Here is a 24,448-nt window from a genome sequence, read left to right on the forward strand (position 1 = left end):
TTAAAGTGTATTAGATCCTGCAGCTATTTGGTCAAAACACACAACAGATATGTTATGAACATATGCATGACAACTAGCTATAAATCTGCTTTAAAATGTGATTTAGTAATTGATATTACTGTACCTGTCCTTCATTAGCATACATTGGTATGTCATGGAATGGTGATATGTACTTCCCTTCAGAATTTTCTGTAAGACAATAAGGGTAAAAAAAATACATTAATAACATTGTTGGTGCATTCAAGACAAAGTGTTTACAGAACTGCAAAATAGCTTTACATGACATCAATGGGCTGTTCGAACCAATACTCAAAACGAAACTTAGTCAATGAATGCTTTCCATAAGCAATCTTGAGAAACAGGGTGTGGTCCTATAACACTATTGTTCATATTTTAACGGCGTGTGTAACCACCCAGAAAAGATTTATGTCTTGGATCGCAATAGAATATTTACTTTTCAAGCCTTTAACTTGGAATGACGATTAACCTGTCTAACGTAGGAGATTACGTTAAATTTACATAGGCCAAATCCCATTAAAAAACAAAAGCGTACACACAGAAAACTTTTAACTTATGATGATGAAATCTTAAAGCGACATTCAAAATGAATAAGTGACACGTGGGCGGTTACTGCGAGTAAGCCACTTGCATGGACGGAGTTGCTTGAAGGCAACAGCAAACCTTCTTTGCTCCCTACACGCGTACGCAAATGAAACAAAATCAAATCGAGGTACGTTGTACTCACTGAAGAATAGTCGGTAACCGAGGCTGTTGGGGGCGCCCCTCTCTTCCACGGTGAAGCTCATGTTTAGGGGCAGGTTTGTCTCACTCGGATGAGGGATGGCGACGGAAAGAGTCAGCCGAGGCGGTGGATTGTAAAGGCAGGCGGAAGCCTGATGCGCCTGCGCAAACCAAGGAGGGCACCTTCACGGACTGTCGGAGAATATTGTGTTCGTTGAACGGAACGAGAAAAAAATCATTAAATTCTTAATAGTTGGCACTGTAATCTTAGTTATTTGATATACTACGTGTTAATGGATAAATAAATAAACAGTTTCCGATTCATTCCTTGACTTGAGAATTTGTGTTTGATGTTGCTTTTTTTACCACGGTATTCAAGTTAAATACGTGAAATAGAGCACTGTCACAGGGAATATTTAAATATACAAAATTTCAAATGTATGTACATCGACTATCAAGGAAACGAAACTAGAATATAATCCCTTAATTTTCAATTAAACAATTACACAAAAAAGCACTCAACATGTCAGAGATTAAGCATGACAACTACAACAAAGTCATGTAAGAGAAGCTAAAAGAACGTATAAAAACAAAAATGATAAAGCTATCATATATTTCCACTTGTAAACACCGTGCTCTTGGTGGCCGCACCTTTTTGACGTCACTTCCGGCCACCGCACGTCCCGCTTCCTGCCTTGCAAAGGGAGGGGAAGGAGCTGGCGGCTGGGAGGACGCGAGGAGCGACAAGAAAGCCCTTGGAAAGACGCAAGAGAGCGGGGAACGGCCCTGGTTTACACCGTCCGTCGGGAGACAAGCACCCCCGAGTTCCGTAGCGTCCGAAATTGACACCCTAGCGGCCGCAAAAAAAATGTCGAACAGTCGTCAGCTTAGCGAGAGCAGGGCCATCCCGACCAGGACGGTGTTGATCAACGACACAACGCAGCTACCTCATGACTATTGTACCACCCCAGGAGGCACTTTATTCTCTACGACTCCCAGAGGTAACACGTTTTCCCCCCTCCAACAAGAAACTCGATGTTAAAGCCGAGCCTCACACCCTCGCTGCTTTTGCCATTGTGGCCTTTTGATGCCTTGTCATATCGTTCAAAACAAAAACAATGTTAGCCCCGCCTCCCGCTTCCTTGCTTCTCTCTGATTGGTTTCTTAACAGCGCAGGAAGTGTGGCGTTTAAATTCGTTATCATTTTTAAATGGGTTATCACGGAGCAAATCATTCCGCGGGGCATGTTTCTGCTTTGAATTGCTTCAATTAAAGGTCAGAAGTTATTTTTCGCCATGATGAAAAACGACTTTACTGTACAGACTCGGTTTTAAAATTCACAGTTGTCATTCAGAACAGAAGTTCTTCAATCTCACATAACTAAACTTGTAAAAAATTATGGGAAAACCACTAAAGAGTTCTTAACTTTGATTACTAATAAAGCTAAGGCCAAAAAACATCTTAATTGTAATTCTTTTTAACTGTAAATCTCATTTATTGAATATAATGTGTAGTATTGTGTTGTTGTTTTTATTGTTTGATATCAGTCCCACGGACTGGCGACCATTCACACAATTACTGGGAAGGAAGGAAGGAAGTCAGGCGAATGTACAGCAACACCATTTGGTGTATTGGAATAAGAGATTATTTCATTCTGGTGGCATGCTCCTAACTCAAAGCGTTCATGTCTGAAATGAAGCCACAACTTGACCACCGCTTAGTTTGGTATTTGTGACTTCCATATCCATGTTAGTCTATTTTTGGAGTTGGACTTGAGCCAGGCTAGACGCTGAGACTGAGCCAAGCGTGAGGATTGTTCAGTCCAAACGTACAACGAAACGTCATTTTTTGAAAGCATTATCTGGGCTGCAGTAAAAATGATTTTGCGGAAGACTTTGCAAGTTGTAAATTGAAGCATTTCCAGATATAAAATGCTCTTGTGGTCAAAGTTTCCACTGTGAAAATGATCCTGGAATGCGATTGGTTCGACAGTGATAAACATGCTGACGATACAATAGTTCCGGGTCAGTAAATTTTATTTTATGATCGAGTCAACTTTATGTCAGGCGTTCATAAGAGCCGCAGATCTTTAGTGGTTTCAAGACATAATTAAGGAACCTCCAAAGACAATAACAATGTTTGTACGCCATGTATAACGACAATAAAGTCAATTCTTACATCCTCTTGAAAGAGATCTTTTAGGTGATGCTATCACTGACCTAAATACTTCCTATCTGATAAGGGGAGAGTTAGGAATGTGCTTCAAAAGAAGCCCACTTTTTAATATCGTCGTCAACTCAAAATAGGGAGGTTGAGTGGCATCCAAAAACAACTTGAGTTCAGAATGGAACGCGGTGTACCTAGATGTTAAGGTCACCGCTCGGGTCATACGGTGTATTCATAACAGAATGCGTTTGGAGCAGGTCAAAGTGCCAATTCTTAAATATTTTGGTCAATTTGATGTTATTGTTAAAGCCAACTTGTGGATACCGTTGCAGGAACGCGGATCATCTACGAGCGCAAGTTTTTGCTGGACATGCGCAACTCCCCCATCGCCCAGACTCCGCCCGCTAACCTGCCGGTCATCCCCGGTGTGACGGGCCAAAACGCAACGGACGAGAATCAGAAAAACCAGGCCAACAATCACGTCAACAACCACGACGGAAAGCCTACGACCGGTGAGGACTGATTTGATTTCTGCTTTTTCCAATGTGCAGTCAGGTTACGAAATTTTCGGCACTGGTAGAACGGGGTATTGTCGCCATCTGGCGGACAAACTTGGTATTACGTCTCCCATAATAACGGCCACGGAGGGCACTATTTCACTGGTGCATGGCACATTTTCATATGTGTTATTTATTTTAAGATATTAATAAATAATTTCCCTATAATTGTATTTATTAACAATTCCGGTGTCCTGACTTTTTGTCTTTTAAGGTGACGACGCTCAGTTTGAAATGGACATCTGACAAATTGGCGCCGGCGAGCCCGAAACAAAACAAGAAAACGACCTGGCGCGTCCCGTCGCGTCAGTGGCTCGGCTTTTAGAAACAAACGTGTTGTTGAGCCCTCGTGGCGGCCATCTTTTTCCCCTCTCCGCCGCTGGTTGTCGCGTGCGTGCGTGCGTCCGTGCGCGTGTGTTTCCCAAAGCGTGGGTAGACGGCACACACTTTTAAGGCTTTTCCATCGCCGTAAATCAAATTACGAGGCAAACATCTCGTCTGCCGACTGGGAAAATTTCTCTTAAGAAACTTATGATGGTAAGTGTAAAATTTGTTTTTAAAGTCTTAGTAAAGGGAGCCCTTGTGCTACCTCCATGACTCCCTTATATTAAGACTTTAATACATCAGATTTTTTATTTTTTTTGCATTGTTCTGACTGGATAAAAAAATTCTGGCATCGACAAAACACACCTTGAAAAGAATGCATACGCGCACGCACCCACGCACGAATATCAGCGGTTTCATTTACACATATTTCGATTTATATCAAGAGAAAAGATTAGAAATTTGCCATTTAGTGTTTTTATTTGGTTGACGACATCCATATTTGGTCAATTTGAGGTTTTTCCACAAATGCATACTGTTGATCAGGAGGTTTTTAAATTTTAAATTAGGGAGGAGTGTAAAGTGTTGAAGACATTTGAGAAAGACTTGAAATGATCCACATTTGATGTATTCGTTGATTTGAAATACAATTTTCTGTATGAAGAATCTCATTGGACTGTAAAGCATTACATTTATCCCCCTCCAAAAAAAGTGTATAAACTTGATGGTGCCATTCCATAATGTGCAAAAGTGTCCCTCCCCAGTGTCCTTAACGCTTTATACTGTAACGAGCTATTATGGTGTGCCCACCACGCCTTACTTCAATGCTACTGCAAACAAAAACAGAGAAAGATGTTTATTTTTTCACTGGAAAAGCGCGACATTGTTTTGAAAATGAATGAGGAAAACGGATTCTTTAGTATGTACGTCATTTGGTTTCAAATACAATAGTACTACGGTTTTGCCATTCCGAATGGATTCATTTTGTGTCCCGAATTTCCGGAGTGCAAAAAAAATGTCGTCGAAAATTGGGTGATGGTCACCACGACAACAAGAGAAGTCGGAAAAGTTGTTTGGAGATAACTTTATTAATCAGTAAAGTCAAAATGCCAGTAAACACTCTTGCAACAAGATCAATAAAAGTTCCATAACAAGGAAAGTGTGTTGTGCTGTTTCATTTTCTTTCATTGCTTTTGGGGAATATTATGGGAAGGGGGTCCAAATGTGGAGGTGCACCCTAAAAAAATTCATTGCATGAGGAATAAGCACAAAAAAACCTACGTGTGTGTAGTTTCACAATTTTAATTAGTACACAATCATGCATGTGGGATAACCCAACTTGGAGGGGAAAGGTTACAATAATGTTCTACACATAATAGTGACGCCTAATGGACGAACTGAAAACTGCATTTACTGGAAATAATATTCCGTCCTCAAAATTCTTCTGCTTGTCTGAAAATCAATGTTTCAAGCCCTTTAAGAAGTCTGAAAATGAATGTTTCAAGCCCTTTAAGAAATTTTAAATGATACTGAATTTCAAATATAATCATCCTTGTCATAAAGAAGACAATAATAATTTTAACCGCGTGTCATCCTCACTGGATATTTCAATAAGTTTGCATCCTCTGTAAAAATAGACGTATATAAACCTATTGTTTTTCTGCGGACCGAATGCGGCCTCAATTTCAGTTCTGTCAGGCGAATACAGCGGGTGCTCCGGCATTTTTGTGCAGGCATTATTCCGGTCGCCTGCTGGTCCTTCCTCCTTTTCAACGTCCCTGAGCGAGGCCGCCGCCAATATGGTGAGTCTTGCGGGCTAAAGTTGAAGTAAAATCCAACCATCATCGAATCAATCGCTGCCTTCTTGTTCGTTTTGTCATGGCCAACTCCTCTCTTCCATATCAATCTTTAAAAATCGGCCAATATCGACGCCTAGTTTGCATTTTTCCGACACTTTAGCGACATGATCAAAATGCTAAGCTACATGTCATCAACACTCAGCCAGGAATACTGGAAATGGCTTTTGACGTCGCTTTGTTGTATTCGCGTGAATCAAATTTCTCGAAAGCACCGATATCCAAGTAATAATCGTTCTGACGTTCCGTAAATGAGGATTAAATATATTTTGACGTCAAAAGTGGCGTTCACGCGATCTACTCGCGAATGAGGTTCTTCGTAAAAGCATGTTCCTGATCATAAAACCCGTTTTTCGAAATAATCAAGTGTCACGACAGCACATTTCATTGAATTTCACTAATTGAACCCTATTTTCTCTTTTAGAATGAGACAGTTACAGTTAGGACACGAAAGTTTATGACGAACCGGCTGCTTCAGAGGAAGCAAATGGTAAGTTTGAATCCCATCCATATTCCATGGAAAATACCGTATGCATACCGGTCAACCTCTGCCGATAACTGCCCTTATAAATTATTATTGATTCCCCTTACAAACCCCCCAAAAACCTTACAAACACCGTACGAGTCAATAATCATTTATAAGGGCAGTTATCGGCAGAGGTTGACAGGTATGCCGTGTGCCCGCTTTTCGTGTGTTTTCATTGGCCGTCCTCGTCTTCCAGGTCGTCGACGTTCTTCACCCCGGCAAAGCCACGGTCCCCAAGACGGAAATCCGGGAAAAGCTGGCCAAGATGTACAAGACCACCCCTGACGTGGTGTTCGTCTTTGGCTTCAGGACTCAGTTTGGCGGTGGCAAGACAACGGGCTTCGGCATGGTCTACGACACCCTCGATTACGCCAAGAAGAACGAGCCCAAACACAGGCTAGCCAGGGTGAGCAAAATACGGGACGGAAGAATTTGCGGGTCCCTGCTCAAAATTGGTGTGGGGGTTTAGATCGGGGGATTTTTCATCCAGCGGGGGCTAGCTTTATCCGTGTTGTTATTCGGTCACATTCGTTGAATTGACTTGAAATGCGTGTTCCTCAGCACGGTCTCTTCGAGAAGAAGAAGACCTCCAGGAAGCAGCGCAAGGAACGCAAGAACAGAATGAAGAAAGTACGAGGAACCAAGAAGTCCAGCGTGGGCGCCGCCAGCAAAAAGGTTCGTTCTCGGGATTCGCTGCTCGTCCCCAGACGCTGCCTCGTCCCAATTTGTGCGTGTAGATGGTTAACGTGTTATTGTTATTCTTTCTACCCTTTTCAAATGTTCTTCGGAAACCATAGAAGGTAAATGCACGCCAGTAGAGTACGGATAATGTGTCCCTGTTGGATGTTAGCTAACATCTCCTAATAGCATACCTGTCAACCTCTGCCGATAACTGCCCTTATAAATGATTATTGATTCCCCTTACAAACCCCCCAAAAACCTTACAAACACCGCACGAGTCGTACGGTGTTTGTAAGGTTTGTAAGGTGAATCAATAATCATTTATAAGGGCAGTTATCGGCAGAGGTTGACATAGCTGACTGAAAACACACCATCACAAAAAAAATCACAGGTCAACATTGACGCTGGTGGGTTTTTTTTAACGTGAGCTAATACCTACAAATAGCATTTTCGTCATGACCGTAGTTTTATAGCTCTGGCACGGTGACCTACAATTCGATGGATAAACGGCGTCTTCGTTCGCACGAGTCAGGTTAACGAAGCTGACTTTTCAACGCATATTTGATTCTACTACAAATTTGGAAAACCCAAGTTGAAGTGTAGAGACAAAGCTAACCCGACGTCGAGAGGCATCTCTCGCGCCGCGGTTGGCTAACAGATTCGCAATAACCAAACCGCATCCTTAGCTCGTCCAAACTGAGCCACCTAGCTTAGCTTTTTTTCCCCCCGCCTCCCTTACCTGTCCATGTTATAACGTGATTCTGTTGCATCTTCTGTTCCCGTCTTTCGCCTCCCTCCCACGGAACGCTGACGCAGAAATGACATGTCCAGGTATCAAACGCCGGCCACCGGACTCGAGCCGGTGCCACCGCGCATGCCCAGAACACCCGTAGATTCACCCTGGTGTTTTTTGTCTGGAAACCCGACTTTTCTTGTCACCGATCCACCGCGGCTTCCCCCTTAACGGACACTTTGGTTACCGGACGCGAGAGTTAATGAGGGGCGGCACACAAGGGTGTTTAGTTTCCCTTTTTTTTAAAGTGTGGAGCACTTTTTAACAACAATTGTTACTGGTGTAACAATGGTTTTACGTTGAAACTGCAGTGTGTATATGTAGTATTTGTAGTTGGACACTTGGAGCCAATGAGACGTACGCAATAGTAATCTTATTTTTTTTCTTCTCTCCTTCTAGTGAGCCCAGACGGCCCAGGATGGTCCTCGTGCTCAAGATGTTCTTGTATATTGTTCTCAAATAAAAGTTCAAATGAAAAGACCACAACAGTTCTGGCAGTGGGTTATTTTGGATTCGCTATGCTTTGACTGAATGACAAACATGCGTCATGGAGGAAAGGGCTTGACGACTTGACGCAATACCCTAAGCGGCCACAGGGCGTCTCCCCTGGCCGTCCAGCGGCAGGCTTTCTTCCTAATCAACGCAGGTGGGCTCCACCTTTTTCAAATTGGAATTAAAAAAAAACGAGAGTTTGAGGTGAAGTCAAAAGAAAGCCTGATTACAGAGGGGAATTCCTTATTTGGTCCTACACTGAATTCCTCCCTCAATTTTGCTTTGTCTTTTAATCATGTGAGAGAAGAATCAAAGTATATACAAATATTTGCAAGAGTAGTACTTCAGGGGTGTGTTAAACAATTCCACTGCCTTTTCACCTTTTTGGTGTCCTCCAAGTGCACCCATAAAAAGTCACCTTTCCTCCAGTTTGGTATGTTGCAAGTGCAATCAGTGGATTGCTGTCAGGTGCTTCTCGTTTGAGCCCAACCCCCGTTGCTTCAACTCCACAGTGGCCTTCCAGGACCGACCGCTTTGTCCCTTCCCCCGGCCGGCCTCATTCAAACTTGACACCACGTCATCACCTCCAAAAATACTAGCCACGCTCTAACCATAAGACAATTGACATTTACATTTCTGCACAAACACCATGTATGGCGACCTAGAAAAGAGGCAGGTGGATTGATTGGAATTGTGGCCGACTCGTGGGAGCTTTCAAAAATCCGGCCACTGCTGCTAACAGATGGTCGCAGGAAATGAAACTCTTCTCGCTCACCGCGTTTCGTCCCAGGAGCCCCTTTGCCTTTTTTTTTAACACTACCGTGTCTCTCGTTCGTCCTTCTTAGGAAGGAAGAAGACGTTGAGTGCGATTCTGTCTTTTAAAGTCAGAAGTCTGGCAATATATGTTGGGATTCTGGAATAAATAGTCAGGAATTTTAATTCTAGTCACCACTTTGGCCACTTTTTTGTTTTTTAACCCCCTTCGGTCAAATGATGACTTCAATCCGAATCGAGAGAAAAGACAAAAGTCACAATGGTGACCTTTGGGGGTCACCATCGAGTGCATCTTTTTTTCCTTTTCTCTTTCTTCTGTGGGCCAAAACAGACTGGACGCCGAGCACCGATATCCAAAACCTGCTTTTGGGAGAAAAAAGCTCGACTTTTTTTTTTTGCGCCGCCCACCGTCTCACCGAGCGCCGTTCAAAATCAATCGGCGCTGACCTTACCGACGCGAGAGGCCACGCTGAGGACCAAAATAGCCTTCCGGTAAGAACGCCGCCGCCCTGCCTTCATCATTTTGACACTTTTGGACCATTTGGAAATATAATTTTAACCTGCACGTGCCATTTTAAGTGCTAAATTAGAGTTCTAAGATTGAGGGTTCAATCCCCGCTGGGTTTCAAACTTCCTATGTAGAGTTTGCATGTGTGGCTTTTCTCCAGGTACTCTCTTTTTTCCCGCATCCCTAAAACATGCACGCTAAGCTAATAGTATGCTAGGTGGGAGCGTGAAGGGTCGCTCGTAGCCTGCGTTCGGCTGACGGCCAATTGAGGGTGTCCCCCAGTGGGGATAGGCTAAACCAGGGTTGGGCAAACTTTTCGGCCCGGGGGGGGGGGGCCACATTGACTTTAAAAATTTGACAGGCGGGCCGGGTCAGCACAAGATACGATACATATAAAAAAACTGCATCCGTTAACGGTACATATGAAACAAACAGAAAAAAAGGACTAAAGTATGAACATACTCATCAGTCAGCTGGGATTTATGGGGTGCTTTCTTGGTTTTCATCCGACTAAAGGTCTGTTCACACACATATGTCGAGCCAAATAACACCAGAATCCTCTGTGCCATCTTCTGGATGTTTGGAAATTTGGCTGCACTTCATCAAGCCGAAAACTCCGAGACTTTCAGGGAGTTGAACTTGTCACATTGGAGATCAATCAGTTCCAACTGCAACTCCTGTGGAACCATTTCCGGCTCTTGTGAGAAAGGACATGACACCAGCTGTCAATTTTTCCAATGATTTCCTGTATTTTGACCGCATAAAATAAAAAAAAATTATAATAATTTGGACAACGTCGGCGGGCCGGATTAAAAGGCCTAACGGGCCGTATATGGCCCGCGGGCCGTAGTTTGCCCATGTCTGGGCTAACCCCAGCACCCCCGTGTAAAGGGGAGCTTAAAATGAATGGATGAAGCGGATTGGAGGGTTAGCGTACGAGAAAAATGGCCGACTTTTGAGTCACAGTCTGAAATTGTGAGGCCGCGGCGTGTTGTGAGGGTGGCTTTAATAATTAACAAGAGCGGAGAATATAAGCGACTCCCCGTTGTGCACTGGCACGGAAAAACAGCTCCGATTGGAGGAGGAAGAGGAGGAAGAGGAGGAAAGCGCCAATGGTGAGAAGAGCTTATGAAATATGGATATCGGGAAGAAAGCGGTCCAGGAAGAAATTCTTTAATGACTTGAGTGATTGTGGCAAAGAGACTGAGTTGACAAAAAGGGGACACGTTTCGGGTTCACGCTCAGTTTCCCAGGTTTCCTGTGTAGCTTTTCTGCGGGTACTCCGCTTTCCTCCCACGTGGCCAAAACGGGCGCTCTAGGCGAGCTGGTCCAACGCTCTCAATTGCGCCTAATTGGCAAGTACGCAAAGTAAATGAATACTACTTCAATTTCCGAAGACGCTGACTTCTTAAATGCGCTTGTAGTCCAAAAAAATGTCCATGTCATTTTAGCAGAAGTGGAGTCCAATTAGAGAGCCGCTCTCATTTGTCACGCTGCTGTGCCACTTTCCCTTGTTCTTTTTTCTCTTTTTTTTTGGCCTTGTGGCGGGCGGGCGGGCGTCTCTCGACATGGCTGCCTAGTAACTGTCAGATGGCGACGGTGATTTATGCAAATTGGCGGGGAAGAGCTCATGGCTTAGCCGCCATCATGCGGCAAAACAGCTGGGAAAGCCGTTTCCGTGCCGTACGGCAAATGCCCAATGATCTTACCAGGAGAATTTCAAAAGAAAATAAGGGAGGCACAGGGATTCTGGGGGATTTTGTAACTTGGATCCTAGTATGTTCGTATGTTGGGGCATATACCATAGGGCAGGGGTAGGGAACCTATGGCTCGGGAGCCACATGTGGCTCTTTTGATGGTTGCATATGGCTCTGAGCTAAAATATGGAAAGCGGTGGTGAGAGAGCCGAGTCCCGAATGCACCAATAGGAACGTCACGTCTGCACTGTGGCATTAACTTGTTTTTTTTCATTAGAGACTTCTGCATCTATTCTCTCATTGATACTCATTGATATTCATTGATTAGCAACAGCGTAACAATGTTGTCAAAAGAATTCAAAGACTTTTTGTACTTTAAAAGTGGTAAAATGACTAAAAAATGGCACGTTTTCATTTATTTTGACTTTTAAATGGTGAGTATGGCTCTATAGGAATAACATTAATTGTTTATGGCTCTCTTCGTCAAAAAGGTTCCCGACCCCTGCCATAGGGGTTCGTAAACCGAAATATTCGTGCCTAGTGACATTCGTAAGTAGAGGTAAAACAAAATAATCCAACGCATATGGTAATTTTTGGTCTATCCTTATATTTCCCCTCCAGAAACTTTTGTAGAACAATGACAATTTAGAGTTTTTTGTTTTGTTTTTTTGTGTGTTTGGGGGGGTCGATTAGGGCTGGAGCGAGTCACGTGTAACCATGGCAACCCATCCACTCAGTCTAATTGTAAGTGGAACTGCACTGAGCACCATTTAATGAGATTTCCACGGGGAGACTCTGATCCTCACTCTCATTCACAAACGTTCCTCTCTGCATGGAATTCTTCCACCATCCACCAGATGGAGCTCTCCTCACTTTTGCGCTCTCTCTCTTTTTTGCGAACAGGCGCTATCATAGCATCTTTGCTACATCGCAAATGATGCCAACATGAGGCAAATTGAGAGCGTTTAGACGCCACCGATTACAAGCGCGCGGGGGGGGGAAAGAAACACTTGAGCGTGTGATCTCTCCCGGCTTGTCAGGCGGGCCATTATCTGTGCTAATAGAGTCAGATCTTCGCAGGCAAATCCTTTTTAACGTTAGCCGCGGCGCCCAGGGGAGACCACCCTCGCTGTCTGCCTGGGAGGGGAGGGAGGGAAAGGAGGGAGTTCTTTGGGTGACGGGAGCTCATTTCAACCCACACAATAGAGACTGCCTCGTTAGATCACGCCATGACTTCATCAAGAACAAGAAATGTGTGTGTGTTGAGAGGCGGGGTCTTTTGGCTTGCATTTTAAGTGGATAAGAGCCATTTCGGGGTCACTTTCAGGGTCATTTTCAGGTATCTGGTTGGTCAGGACTTTGGATGTTACTCGACAAAAAATGGGGAGGCATACCTGTCAACCTCTGCCGATAACTGCCCTTATAAATGATTATGATTCCCCTTACAAACCCCCCAAAAACCTTACAAACACCGTACAAGTCGTACGGTGTTTGTAAGGTTTTTGGGGGGTTTGCGTGAGTCAGCCACGCGCTAACGTTGGCGACGGTGGTGAGACCGCCAGAGCCATGGCGCCGATTTATCCTTTCTTGGAAGGGTTGCCGCATCTGCGTTTGGAATTGAAGATAATGAGAAAAAAACAGAACGAGTCCTCAACGAAAGAGAAGCGAGATGGCCTTCAGGACATTGACTTTTGAGAGATTTCGGAGTCTGAATTATGGCCATTTTTGTCTTCTCCGGGCCTAATCTCAGAATTCCGACTATTAAATTCACAATTCTAGTTGTATACTAGTCCCAATTTTGACCCTAGACTCAGACTTGTGTCTTTCCGAATCTCGCCTGCCTATTTTTGGGGCCCCATTGGTCCTAATTTTTGCGTGACGGCCCTCCATTTGTCCACGGTGACAAGGCAAGCGGCCGTATAAGTGCACCGGTTACGTTCCTCCCGAGAGCCGCCGTGTGACAAGCCGACTCTCCGGTGGCGCAGTCAAGGATGACACGGAGGTTGGAGTGGTCACACATTTACAGCCCCCCAGCCCCCCCGGGCGCATGTTCTTCCCAAGGTCGTGCGCTGGATTGCATAACAATAGCAGGGAGAAAAAAAAGCGGTCGAAAACAAGCGAACGGGGAGATGACAGGAAATAGCCGCAACGACCCCCACAGCGGCCCACCGCCTTTTATTTTATGTCCAATGAAGCGCCCCGCTCGAGATGCAAGCCAATTGCCAACCTCACGGTCAAGTACTGGTGCACAAACTTAAGGTTTAAAGGAGAAAATAACTACAAAATAACCTTACAAACATAAAACGGGTCAAAATTAACAATGATACAATCTCAATTTGTCAAAAATGAGGGAGACACGCATCCCATAATGAAAGATGGACAAATATTTATACGCCGACGCACACAAAAACGGGCTTGAAATACACAGACAAGGGTTGATGACGATTGCAAAGGGAAGTGGAGCCAGAAAGGAGGTGAAAATTCTGTGACAAGATGTTGTAGGTGTGCCGCTGACCTTTGACCTTTCCCTTTTGGGCTCGAAAATGCTCACCCGTGTCTTTTCCACATTTAGAAGACGAAAACGCACCCTTAGATGAGAAGGTGAAGAATACAATTGTCAAAAGTTTTCATATGCTAATTGGATCAAGTCCATGCTAATGCTAATTGGATCAAGACAATGCAATATCAATTAACCTGGTGGCACACGTCGAGCTAACTAAGTCCCTTTGTTCTCCCGTGTTTCATTCCCTCTGCCCTTTTGAAATAGAGCTGGCCAGAAATTGTCCGCGGAGGCGCCGGAGTCAGGCCGCTTTTTAATCCGTCCGTCTTGTTGTCAGCCATCTGGACGCATTATTTTTGCCGCCGTCGTAGAATGATTATAATTCAACCCAAATGACAAATGACGGACAGCTCAAGATTTTGACCCCCCACCGGAGGGGGCGTGGCCGTTCGAATGTGCCAGCTTCCGATTAGTCGACAAGACTGTCCGATTTGAGATATTGAATTAAACGCCTTTAGTGGCCCGGTGGATAAGTGGTTAGCGCGTCGGCCTCACAATTCTGGGGTCGAAGGTTCGATTCCAGGTTGGTCCTCCATGTGCGGAGTTTGCGTGTTCTGCCCAGGCTTGTGTGGATTTTCCGCAGGTACTCCCGTTTCCTCCCACATCCCAAAAAACATGCTGGCTAGGCTAATTGGATGCTAAATTGCCTAACCCTAGCTATGATTGGTTGTCCTTTGTCTCTTCGCGCCCTGCGATTGGCTGGCTGTAGTTAGCTGGGATAGGCTCCGGCACCCCCCGCAACCCTTGTGGGGATAATCGGTTCAGAAAATGAAACAATGCCTTTACGGTGGCGCGTGCACGGCCGCGCCGACAAAACAAAGACGTCGGTCTCCTTGACGAGTCCTTCCCAGGTTGAAAAATAACGGTGGGACGGGGAGGGAGTTCGCCGTCGGGGCACGGCGACATTGAGCGCTCGCTCGCTCGCTGGCCATCCCGCCAAATAAAAATGACTCACTGCTGGACGGCGGTGATGTCAGCGGCCGCGTTTGTCCCCATTAGAGCTGCCCCCTCCAAGGGCTCGGCTCGTCCTTGAGAAATGGCCGTTTTTTTTTTCAATGGCGATACGCCACGCTTAAGGCAGGAAGGAATACCAGAAGCCACTATACCTCCCCCCCCCCCTCGGACATTGGAGTATCCCAGCCCAAGATTTGTTGATGAGGCCAGAGTGACCGCAGGGAGGAGGCGGAGGAATTCACCTGCGAAGGCCTACGATTGGCCTGCTGGCCCGTGCCCCCTCCTTTTACAAATGTTGACACAAAAGGAAGTGAAGCAGTATCTTCTTGTTCAGATGAAGTAATTATTTGTATATATATATATATATATATATATATATATATATATATATATATATATATATATATATATATATATATATATATATATATATAAATAATTATATATATAATTCTTTTTTTATAAAAGGTTTCTTTTATAAACAAAAAAAACGAATCGGGTAGAGAATAAAAAACGTCTACTTTGACAAAGAAACCTTTTATAAAAAAATTATCATATATATAAATAATTATTTATATATATATATATATATATATATATATATATATATATATATATATATATATATATATAAATAAATAATTATATTATGGAAGTGAAGCAGTATCTTCTTGTTCAAATGAAGTAATTATTTTTATCTATATAATTATTCATATATATAACCCTAAGAAACCTTTTATAAAAAAATAATTATATATATAATTTTTAATATATATATATATATATATATATATATATATATATATATATATATATATATATATATATATATATATATATATATATATATATATATATATATAATTTATTTTTTTATAAAAGGTTTCTTTGTCAAAGTAGACATTTTTTATTCTCTACGCGATTCGTTTTTTTGTTTTATTAACTTGTGTTTTGCCGTAATTCTTAATTTGACTGCTCGAGGTACACCTAAAACGATAGAAAATCCCTGGACAAAATTCCCTGCAAGTTGACAGGTGTTGTAGTAATATCCCACCTTTTTATGTGTTCCGTGAAGTGCGCAAGGCAAGTGCTACGAAGTGATGGTGTGTTCAGGCTCCGCATGAAGAGTGGGACATTCCCTCCCTCTGGCCACTTGCAGCCTTTCCAGACGCGGAAGAGAGGGGAGAGAGAGGGGAGGGGGGGACAAGCTGCTGTGCGTGGGTAGCGTGCGTGCGTCGTGCGTGTGCCGTGTGCGTGTGCATCGCGAGGAGAGAACATTGTTCCTTGACGTCAGCGCTCGGCCCAGCCTGCCGCTGCACTCAAACACGTCTTTGTTATTCCGAGGTTTCCACCGTGAGAGCGGCCGCCCGGAAAACACGGAGCGACGCTGGAATCGCTCTTCTGTCACATTTCGACACCATTCTTTCCCTTACAGCTGCATCCATTATATAATTGTCACCATCTCATGAATAAAAATCCAGATTCTGCTTACGGGATGCACATTTTGATGGAGGCGGCACGGTGGAAGAGTGGTTAGCGCGAGGCTGTCAAACGTGGTCGTATTGGCGGGCCGGAACTGGCCGGACTACTTTATTTTTGGGCCCAAAAGGTCAATGGCGGGCTATGAGTTCATTTTCCGATACTTCCTTGGCATTTTAGGGTACCTTCAGGTACCTTCCTGTAAATTTCCTCCTGGTTTTGGAGTCTCTTTTTGGCTGCTTCCTGCTCATTGGTCACTTTCTGTTGGTTTTAGGGGCAAGGGTGCTGGAGACTATCCCAGTCATGATAGCAGAGTTGTCAAAATAGATGGATAATAAGAATAATGATGACATAACAGACAATTATGAGTCCCGATGCATATTTTTTATATGGTAACAAGGTGGCATGGTGTACAAGTGGTTAGTGTGTCGGCCTCACAGTTCTGGGTTCGTGGGTTCGATCCCAGGTCGGTCCTCACTGTGTGGAGTTTGCATGCTGAATAGAATTGATTGAAATGAATGCTTTAATTGTCATTATACAGGTATAATGAGATTTCAAGTTTCCTTCCAAAGGATAGCAGACAGACGGGCAGATCGACTCCCCCTGGCGGCAGCGTGGTAGAGGGAAATCCGGCTCACATTTTCCTCCTCACCGCCGAACACGGTCTTCTCAACGGTGGTAACTGAATAACCCCGTGTAATGTGACACTTCAACTTGCCGTGCTCCACGGTAGTTGATTCAGCCACTCAGTCGCCCCGCGAGCTCGTTGGGAGCAGCTCGAGGAAAGCAAGGAAAAAAAGGACACACACGCGGAGCTTTTTTTCTTATTTTTTCTTCTTGTTGTTGACATTTTTTATTCCAACGTCGCGGAGGAGGACTCCTCGCTCGCTGCTGCAAGTAAGTTTTGCGTCTTAATCTGGCGATCGGAACGCGCTTTTGCAGCGGGTAGTGTCCGCTAACAATAGGCTGACCTCCCCGGAACCTTTAAGCGGGTGAAGCCGTGTCAGATGCCGGTCGGTCGGTCGAGCAAGCGAGCGAGCTGCGGGTGTCTCGCTCGCCGGCGGGGCTTCTTCTTCTTCTTTCGGGAAGGGGAAGAAGCCAAACGAAGCTAAGCGAGGGGGAGGAGGAGGAAGGGAGGCGCGGCTCCTCGTCGCCTCACGCTGTCACGTTCGGGCAGACGTCGGTTGGACGTCCGCTTGGCGTGCGGCGGCGTGGACGCCGGCTGCTCGGCTGCCACTTTGCGGCGCCTCGGAGCACCGAGCTCGGCTTGGCTCGCCCCCGTCGACCGGTAAACTGTTGGACGGCGATGGCGATAATATTTCACGCCACTGTCATGCCATTATTAAGGTCGCTTTTTTGGCACAATAAGAATAAATAGTAATCGTTGTGATCATAATGTAATTCCGTGTCATTAGTCACCTTGAGCGATTGGCTGCACCTTGAGTGGGACCTCCGCCAAGGCTGGATCATCCCAGCTAATTAAGCAGCGTAGATACTACTGCTAACCACAAAGTATGCTTTGGGTTGTTGTTTATTTATTTGCGGTTTGGACTTTTTTTTATTATAATGCCTCGTGCTTCCCAATCAAGCATCGCGTCGAATAGATTTGCACGTTAAATAACGCCAAGGCTACAAGGATTAGATTTACAACTCTTCTCGGTTTGGGGTTTTGGAAAGTAGATTAAACACCTTTCAAAGTAGAATACTTGCAGGGACTTGATGATGTGTTGTTGTTTGTGGATTTGTGGCACTTCCTACTCAGAATGAAAGCGATCCCTTGAATATTTTGGGGTCATTTATGCTGTATTATTCCAAAACACAATCATTGTAAAGCTGTTGTTGGTCCTAATGAACCACTTGACACTTTTTTTTGAGTCCTGAAGGCAACAGAAATATAAGTGCACTTCAGATGAAATGAGAAATCCCATTTTTGCAATGCATTTTTGTGAAAAATATCAAGCTGCTGCTTTTCTTTTGAAATCGTCGCATCGTCGCCTGGTCTTCGGACTTGCAAAAGTTCACCGAAATCTGCGTTGAATGTATTTGTGGTCGAAAAAGTGCATGTTGCTGCTTGTTATTAGAATTTTGTGCTTGTGTTTTGATGGCTTTCTTGCAAAATTGCACCAAACTTGAGGGGTTTCATTCCGATGGCCCCGCCAGGTTTATAAAAAAGTCCTCGAGTTTGTTTGTTTTTCCAAAAAACAAGGGACGATGAAAACGTCATCTCCTTGGCAGCGTTAGAAATGATGAAAGTGTGAGGATAATACTTTCCAAAACATGTCATCCAGAAACTCTTCCAGACCGAATAGCCCAGTTAAAAGCCGCAAAAGTCCCCCTGCCGGGACCCTCCAAATGAAATTCCTCCGTCTGGACGCGAGCCCAATCGGGAAGCGGAGAGGAGGGGGGTAGGGGACCATTCATTCCTTTTCCGGGACGTCCAAACGGGGTCAGAAACGGCCTCGGCCGTGCGATTAGCGCCGACCTTCCTGCCAAAGTAGCTTTTCTGGCAGCGCGTCAAAGCCAAGCAAAGCACGTGCAAATCTTTTCAGGTTTGGTTGCGGTAGCGTTGCGCCGGATTGCGGGCGTCCAATCCCGGCGTCTCGGAGAGTGTAAACAGAGCGGGGTGGGGGGGGGGGTTATCGGACCCTCCGGTGCTGGTAATTGATGATGTAATGAATTCATTTCGGCGGCAACACTTGTCAGCTGCGGCGCATTAACGAGCGCCTTTTCTGCCCGTTTGTTTTCGTCCGTTAATTTACAAGCCGAGCGGCGTCGGGTCGCGATGGAGGCCGCTCCATGGCTCTGGGCGGCTTACCTGATAAATGGCGGAGGGAAAAGGGCAAGGAAATGAAAGACGGCTGCAAGTGTTGCAAGTGTTTGAAAGTTGGAATCGCTGCTGTTTATGTGTGCGCTTGTTTTCCTTCTGTTGTCCCTCCCGGGGCCTCTCTACAGCTAGCCCGTTAGCCGGCTAGCTCACGAGCAGCCAGGCTGTGAAGAGTGCATACCTGTCAACCTCTGCCAATAACTGCCCTTATAAATGATTATGATTCCCCTTACAAACCCCCCAAAAACCTTACAAACACCGTACGAGACGTACGGTGTTTGTAAGGTTTTTTGGGGGTTTGTAAGGGATTGAATCATAATCATTTATAAGGGCAGTTATCGGCAGAGGTTGACAGGTATGAGAGTGTCTGTCTGATTTAGTCAGCAGGCAAAAGGATCACGTTTTTGGGGGTCTTCCTAGGACCCCCTTTGCTCCAGACTGGGGTGCTGTGCACTATTTTTAGCCATGGTGTAAATAGAAACCAAGCTAGGGATGTCCCGGTACTGGGTTTTTGACCCGTTTTTCTCCAGAAGTGTTTTGTTGAGGCTCATGTTTTTAGACCAGTCAAAATAATGAATATTATAAGATGTGACTGGGTGGCGCAGTGGATGAGTGGTTAGTGCGGCTAGTGCGGCGGCCTCACTGTTCTGGGATCGAGGGTTTGATCCCAGATCTGGATCTTTATCAGGCTTGCTTGGGTTTTCTCTGAGTACTTTTAGTACTTTAATTTTAGTACTTTTAGTACTTTTTGATCTTTTTTCCATTAACATGGCTGCCGGCGTTGAGTTCCTAATTTGTTTGTTTTCAAATGTAGTTCGTTTCTAAGTTTGCCTAACGTCATCTGAATGTATCTTTCCGTTTGTTTATGTATGTTTACTAAGCTGCCACTCGCAATTCTACCCCATTGGAAAATGTTTTTGCATTTCATATTCATTTTAATGGCTTAATACAGGGGTCGGGAACCTTTTTGACAGAGAGAGCCATAAAAAAAATCATATTTTCTAATTTTATTGCTTGAGAGCCATTCTCAGAATTGAAAAGTAAAAATACATGAAAATGTGTGTATTTTTGGTCATTTCACCACTTTTAAAGTACAAAAAGTCTGAATTCTTTTGGCAACATTGTTATACTGTTTCTAATCAATTATTATCAATGACATCATGCATGCAGAAGAGTAATGAAACACCAAATTATGATTAAAGTGGTGGTAGAGCTACTGTCAACACCACAGTGTCGCCCTATTAGTGCGTTCAGGACTCAACTCTATCACCAGTGATTTCCATATTTTACTTCACAGGTAAGTGGAGAGCCATATGCACCCATGGAAAGAGCCACATATGGCTCCTGAGCCATAGGTTCCCTACCCCTGGCTTAATAAGTCATTGGAATAGTTATTTATTCATCACATGTATACATTTTTCATACAAAATTGGTATACTTTTATATTGTATAGAGGTATTACGGGGGTAGTGCTAAAGATAGTAGTACGGATGATGCTAATAGAATGTAAAATACAGACGCTCCCTTACTTACGAACATACGACTTACGAACAACGGTACATACGAACATGTCTGCAAATTGCGTTTATGTCGAAAAATGTTCGTAAGTTCGATTTTGTCGTTGCAGTGCGTAAGTTGCGTAAGTGCGTGACGTATCTCCAGTGCGCAAAGAACCTTTTTCATTTGTATCATTAAATATCTCGTGCATCCATTATTCAATATGGTTGGTAAAAAGCGAAAGGCTTCTATTGAGGGAGTTGCAAGGAAGAGGCAAACCATTTCATTTGAAACGAGTGGCAATAATAACGAAGCTTGATGCGCGTGAGAAAGTGGTGAGCGTTTCACGTGAATACAACTTGAATCGTTCGACCGTCAGTACCATTTATAAACAGAAAGATGGAGCAGCAGGACCCAAATATTGAACGTTGCACAAAGTTTGCAAATCAATTGAATGATGCCATACAGTGCTAGCGCATCATTAATGATGAAAAAAAAAAGAAAACTGCAATCGTCATTAGATAGCTTCTTTCAGCCAGTTTCTAGTAAATCTCTCTCTCTCTCTAATGTATGTATACAGTACTGTATGTATTCTCTCCATTTTATTAAATGTTTTTTTCAGTACAAACCAATGTGCGTTACTTATACAAGCCTTAAACATACAAATGCACCCATATAAACCTTCACTATACTTATATAGGCCTTAAACATAAATGATAATACAAAATATAGCACTGAATCAACTTACAAACAAATTCAACTTATGAACAATCGCTCGGAACCTAACTCGTTCGTAAGTAGGGGAGCGTCTGTATGTTTCCCCAAGTTGCAAAACCAATGAATTATGTAAGTAGAGGTACCACTTTGTTTTTGTCAAGTAGCTAGCATCTTTGCTACGTTCGGGGAAAAGGAGCAGTGTAAAGAACTTGTTTGAAATGAGCTCGACGTTACTCAGGAATTTAGAACGTGGATCGCTGCGTGTCGTCGCATGTGAGCGTGTCTGTCCGTCCGATTTAATTGTTTAAGACCCAGCCGAAAAAAAAAGCGAATCAATATTTTGACAACCTGACAACGTGGCTGGCGTAGCATTGCTGGGAAATACTTGACACGGATTCTTCGTGGTTGGCGTCACGCCGCTGTCACTTTGTTTTTTTCCTTTTCAAGCCCCTCCCACTCATGTGCCAGGCAGCCCGTGCCTGCTTTTCACTTCTAGTCGTCAGCGTCTTTTCTCGTAAAGTATGTCGCCTCGGAACTTTTTCAAGACTTTGGAGAGTCGGAATTGAATGAGCCGTTTTCTGGCGTGAATCCAGTTTGCGCCTTCGGTGTCAAAAGCATTTTTTGGTTGTAATTCTAGTCATGGTGTCTAGAGTTAAACTGCTTTAAAGTGTAGGATAAGTCTTTGCGGGACAAAGCGTAAAGCAGGGGTAGGGAACCTATGGCTTGGGAGCCATATGTGGCTCTTTCCATGGGTGCATGTGGCTCTCCACTAACCTGTGAGGTAAAATATGAAAATCAATGGTGGGAGAGCTGAGTCCCGAACATACAGACGCTCCCCTACTTACGAACGAGTTATGTTCCGAGCGATTGTTCATAAGTTGAATTTGTTCGTAAGTTGTTCAGTGCTATATTTTGTATTATAATGTATGTTTAAGGCCTATATAAGTATATTGAAGGTTTATATACGTGCATTTGTATGTTTAAGGCTTGTATAAGTAACACACACTGGTTTGTACTGAAAAAAACATTTAATAAAATGGAGAGAATACACACAGTACTGTATACATACATTAGAGAGAGAGATTTACTAGAAAGTGGCCGAAAGAAGCCATCTAATGACGATTGCAGTTTTCTTTTTTTCATCATAAATGATGCGGTAGCACTGTATGGCATCATTCAATTGATTTATAAAAGCCCTGAATATTCCGTTTATTATAGATCTAAAACAATGTTTATTTGAGCTTTTTTAAAATATATTTTTAGATTTTACAAAATGATTTTTGAACTAAAAAAACAGAAAAAAGGGTTAAAAAATGACAATGATTGATTTAAAAGGGGAAAAATCTGGAAATTTAATATACATCTCTAATCTTCATTTGAATTTGATCCTAAAACAGAAAGTCGGCACTCATCATTTACTTTCCCGGGCCGCACAAAATGATGCGGCGGGCCAGATTTGGCCCCCGGGCCGCCACTTTGACACCTGTGCTGTAAAGCAAGCTCTACTGCTGTCACTTTTCTATTTAAAAAGTGGAACGATGTTAAATTGGCCGTTTGGGAAGTTTTTGAAGGCTTATAGATGCTCTGCTTTATGGCTTCATCATAACATTTTTATTCAGTGACTCACCCTGACTGTCCTTTCATTTTTTTGGGTGCTAGTTTAGCGCACGTACGCTTCATCATTTGGAAATGTGGCTTTTTTAATTTTTTTTTTTTTAGATTTGACTGTTTTTTTTCTCAGTACGTCGGGTTCCGAGCATATTAAAAATATATATAACCGTGGTTGGCTACACTGAAGAGCTTTAATTGAGTTAATGCGAGTGTGAATGATGGATTGTGGACGCGCCTCCATTATCCGAACGGTGACGCTAATTCCGACAAGGGCCATTGAAAAGAACTGGACTTGAATGGCGCATTTTGTTTGTCCTCCATTTGGAAATCCCCCATTCAAAAAAAAAACCACTTCAACTGGAAAAGTCAGTTCCAGTATGTGTGGAAGTTTTATAATCATAATTTAACTCGGATGACGATCCCACAAGTGTAAAAAAAACGGCTGAATGCTGTTAAGTAAAGGACATGGAATAAAATGATGCCATTTTTTTGTTTAAAAAAAGATGAATGGAAGTGTTTGTTGGCACAGATGCACTAGCCCACAGGTGTCAAAGTGGCGGCCCGTGGGCCACATCTGGCCCACCGCATCAATTTGTGCGGCCCGTGGCAGTAAATCACGAGTGCCGACTTTCTGTTTTAGGATCAAATTCAAATGAAGAGTATAGATGTATGATATATATTCCTTTTTAAATCAATAATTGCAATTTTTTTAATCATTTTTTTCTTTTGGTGTTTTTAGGTCAAAAAGCATTTGTTAAAATCTAAAAATAAAAATATTATCTGTTCTCCACTTTAATATTGGACATAACTAAAAATATTTTTTTTTCCCTTTTGAAATGAAGAACAAACGTTTTCCTTTACTAAGAAAATCTCAAATCAACAGTTTTAGATCGATAAAAAAATGAAAATGTAGGGCTTTTGATCCAGTTCTTTTAATCCGACTTTTTAAAATATCTAAATATTATATCTAAAATCGTCCGGCCCACATGAAAGCGAGTTGACGTTAATGCGGCTCGCGAACCAACCTGGATTTGACACCCTTGCGTGACTAGCCATTCTGTTTATTATTATTATTATTTTTGCAAAACCTTCACATTGACTACAAATGATGCATAATAAATAGGACCAATGGATGAAAAGATTGGAATTTGATTGATTGCTTAGATTAAGGCTGTCAGACTCGGGTTGGTTCGCTGGCCGCTTTAACGTTTAACTTGATTTCACGTGGGCCGGACCATTTTAGATATAATATTTAGATTTATTTATTTTATAAATGGATTAAAAGAACTGGATTAAAATCCCTGAATATTCCAATTTTTATAGATCTAAAACAATGTTCATTTGAGCTTTTTTAAAAATATATTTTTACATTTTACAAAATGATTTTTGAACTAAAAACAGAAAAAAAAGATTAAAAAATCACAATGATTGATTTAAAAGAGGGAAAATCAGGAAATGTAATATACATCTATACTCTTCATTTTAATTTCATCCTGAAACAGAAAGTTGGCACTCATCATTTACTTTCCCGGGCCGCACAACATGATGCGGCGGGACAGATTTAGCCCCCGGGCCGCCACTTTGACACCTGTGACGTAGATTTACTTTAAGGATAGAGCATTTATTCCATCAGGATCGGAGTTATTCCAGCTAATATGATGTGATATTAGTAGGGTTACCCTAGTGATGAA

At 43.2% G+C, this 24,448-nt stretch overlaps 4 protein-coding genes across 6 annotated transcripts in view; 3 read left to right on the top strand and 1 right to left on the bottom strand.

Annotated features, from left to right (window-relative positions):
* ppa1b (inorganic pyrophosphatase 1b) overlaps nucleotides 1–1,780 on the bottom strand; it is a 6,567-nt gene extending 4,787 nt beyond the window's left edge. Inside the window, exons 1-3 of one of the 2 annotated variants that reach the window (XM_077612715.1) lie at nucleotides 1,393–1,780; nucleotides 746–933; nucleotides 125–189 (exon numbers count right to left, since the gene is read on the bottom strand). In XM_077612715.1, the coding sequence (XP_077468841.1) occupies nucleotides 125–189; nucleotides 746–806 (126 nt within the window). In that variant the 5' untranslated portion in view covers nucleotides 807–933; nucleotides 1,393–1,780. Of the gene's footprint in view, nucleotides 1–124; nucleotides 190–745; nucleotides 1,110–1,392 lie in introns of those variants that run through there. The other variant, XM_077612716.1, reaches the window with a different exon arrangement.
* Nucleotides 1,419–4,947, top strand: eif4ebp2 (eukaryotic translation initiation factor 4E binding protein 2). The gene is made up of 3 exons (XM_077612729.1): nucleotides 1,419–1,742; nucleotides 3,240–3,419; nucleotides 3,679–4,947. The coding sequence occupies exons 1-3, from the start codon at nucleotides 1,610–1,612 to the stop codon at nucleotides 3,708–3,710; spliced, it is 345 nt and encodes a 114-aa protein (XP_077468855.1). The 5' UTR covers nucleotides 1,419–1,609; the 3' UTR covers nucleotides 3,711–4,947.
* Nucleotides 4,948–5,489: 542 nt separating this feature from the next.
* On the top strand, nucleotides 5,490–8,130 carry rps24 (ribosomal protein S24). Of its 2 annotated transcripts, none has more exons than XM_077614058.1 (5): nucleotides 5,490–5,590; nucleotides 6,069–6,134; nucleotides 6,367–6,576; nucleotides 6,732–6,845; nucleotides 7,668–8,130. In XM_077614058.1, the coding sequence occupies exons 1-5, from the start codon at nucleotides 5,588–5,590 to the stop codon at nucleotides 7,671–7,673; spliced, it is 399 nt and encodes a 132-aa protein (XP_077470184.1). In that variant the 5' UTR covers nucleotides 5,490–5,587; the 3' UTR covers nucleotides 7,674–8,130. The 2 variants fall into 2 exon arrangements, with proteins under 2 accessions (XP_077470184.1, XP_077470185.1); XM_077614059.1 differs by having other exon boundaries at nucleotides 8,044–8,130.
* A 1,184-nt stretch (nucleotides 8,131–9,314) lies between these two features.
* The window catches only part of zmiz1a (zinc finger, MIZ-type containing 1a), a 94,115-nt gene continuing 78,981 nt past the window's right edge, over nucleotides 9,315–24,448 (top strand). Inside the window, exons 1-2 of the mRNA XM_077612686.1 lie at nucleotides 9,315–9,402; nucleotides 16,650–17,005. The gene's annotated coding sequence lies outside the window, so the exon portion shown is untranslated. The remainder of the gene's footprint in view (nucleotides 9,403–16,649; nucleotides 17,006–24,448) is intronic.

This window comes from Stigmatopora argus, chromosome 11, assembly GCF_051989625.1.
Source record: "Stigmatopora argus isolate UIUO_Sarg chromosome 11, RoL_Sarg_1.0, whole genome shotgun sequence".
In the NCBI taxonomy this organism is placed as follows: domain Eukaryota; kingdom Metazoa; phylum Chordata; class Actinopteri; order Syngnathiformes; family Syngnathidae; genus Stigmatopora; species Stigmatopora argus.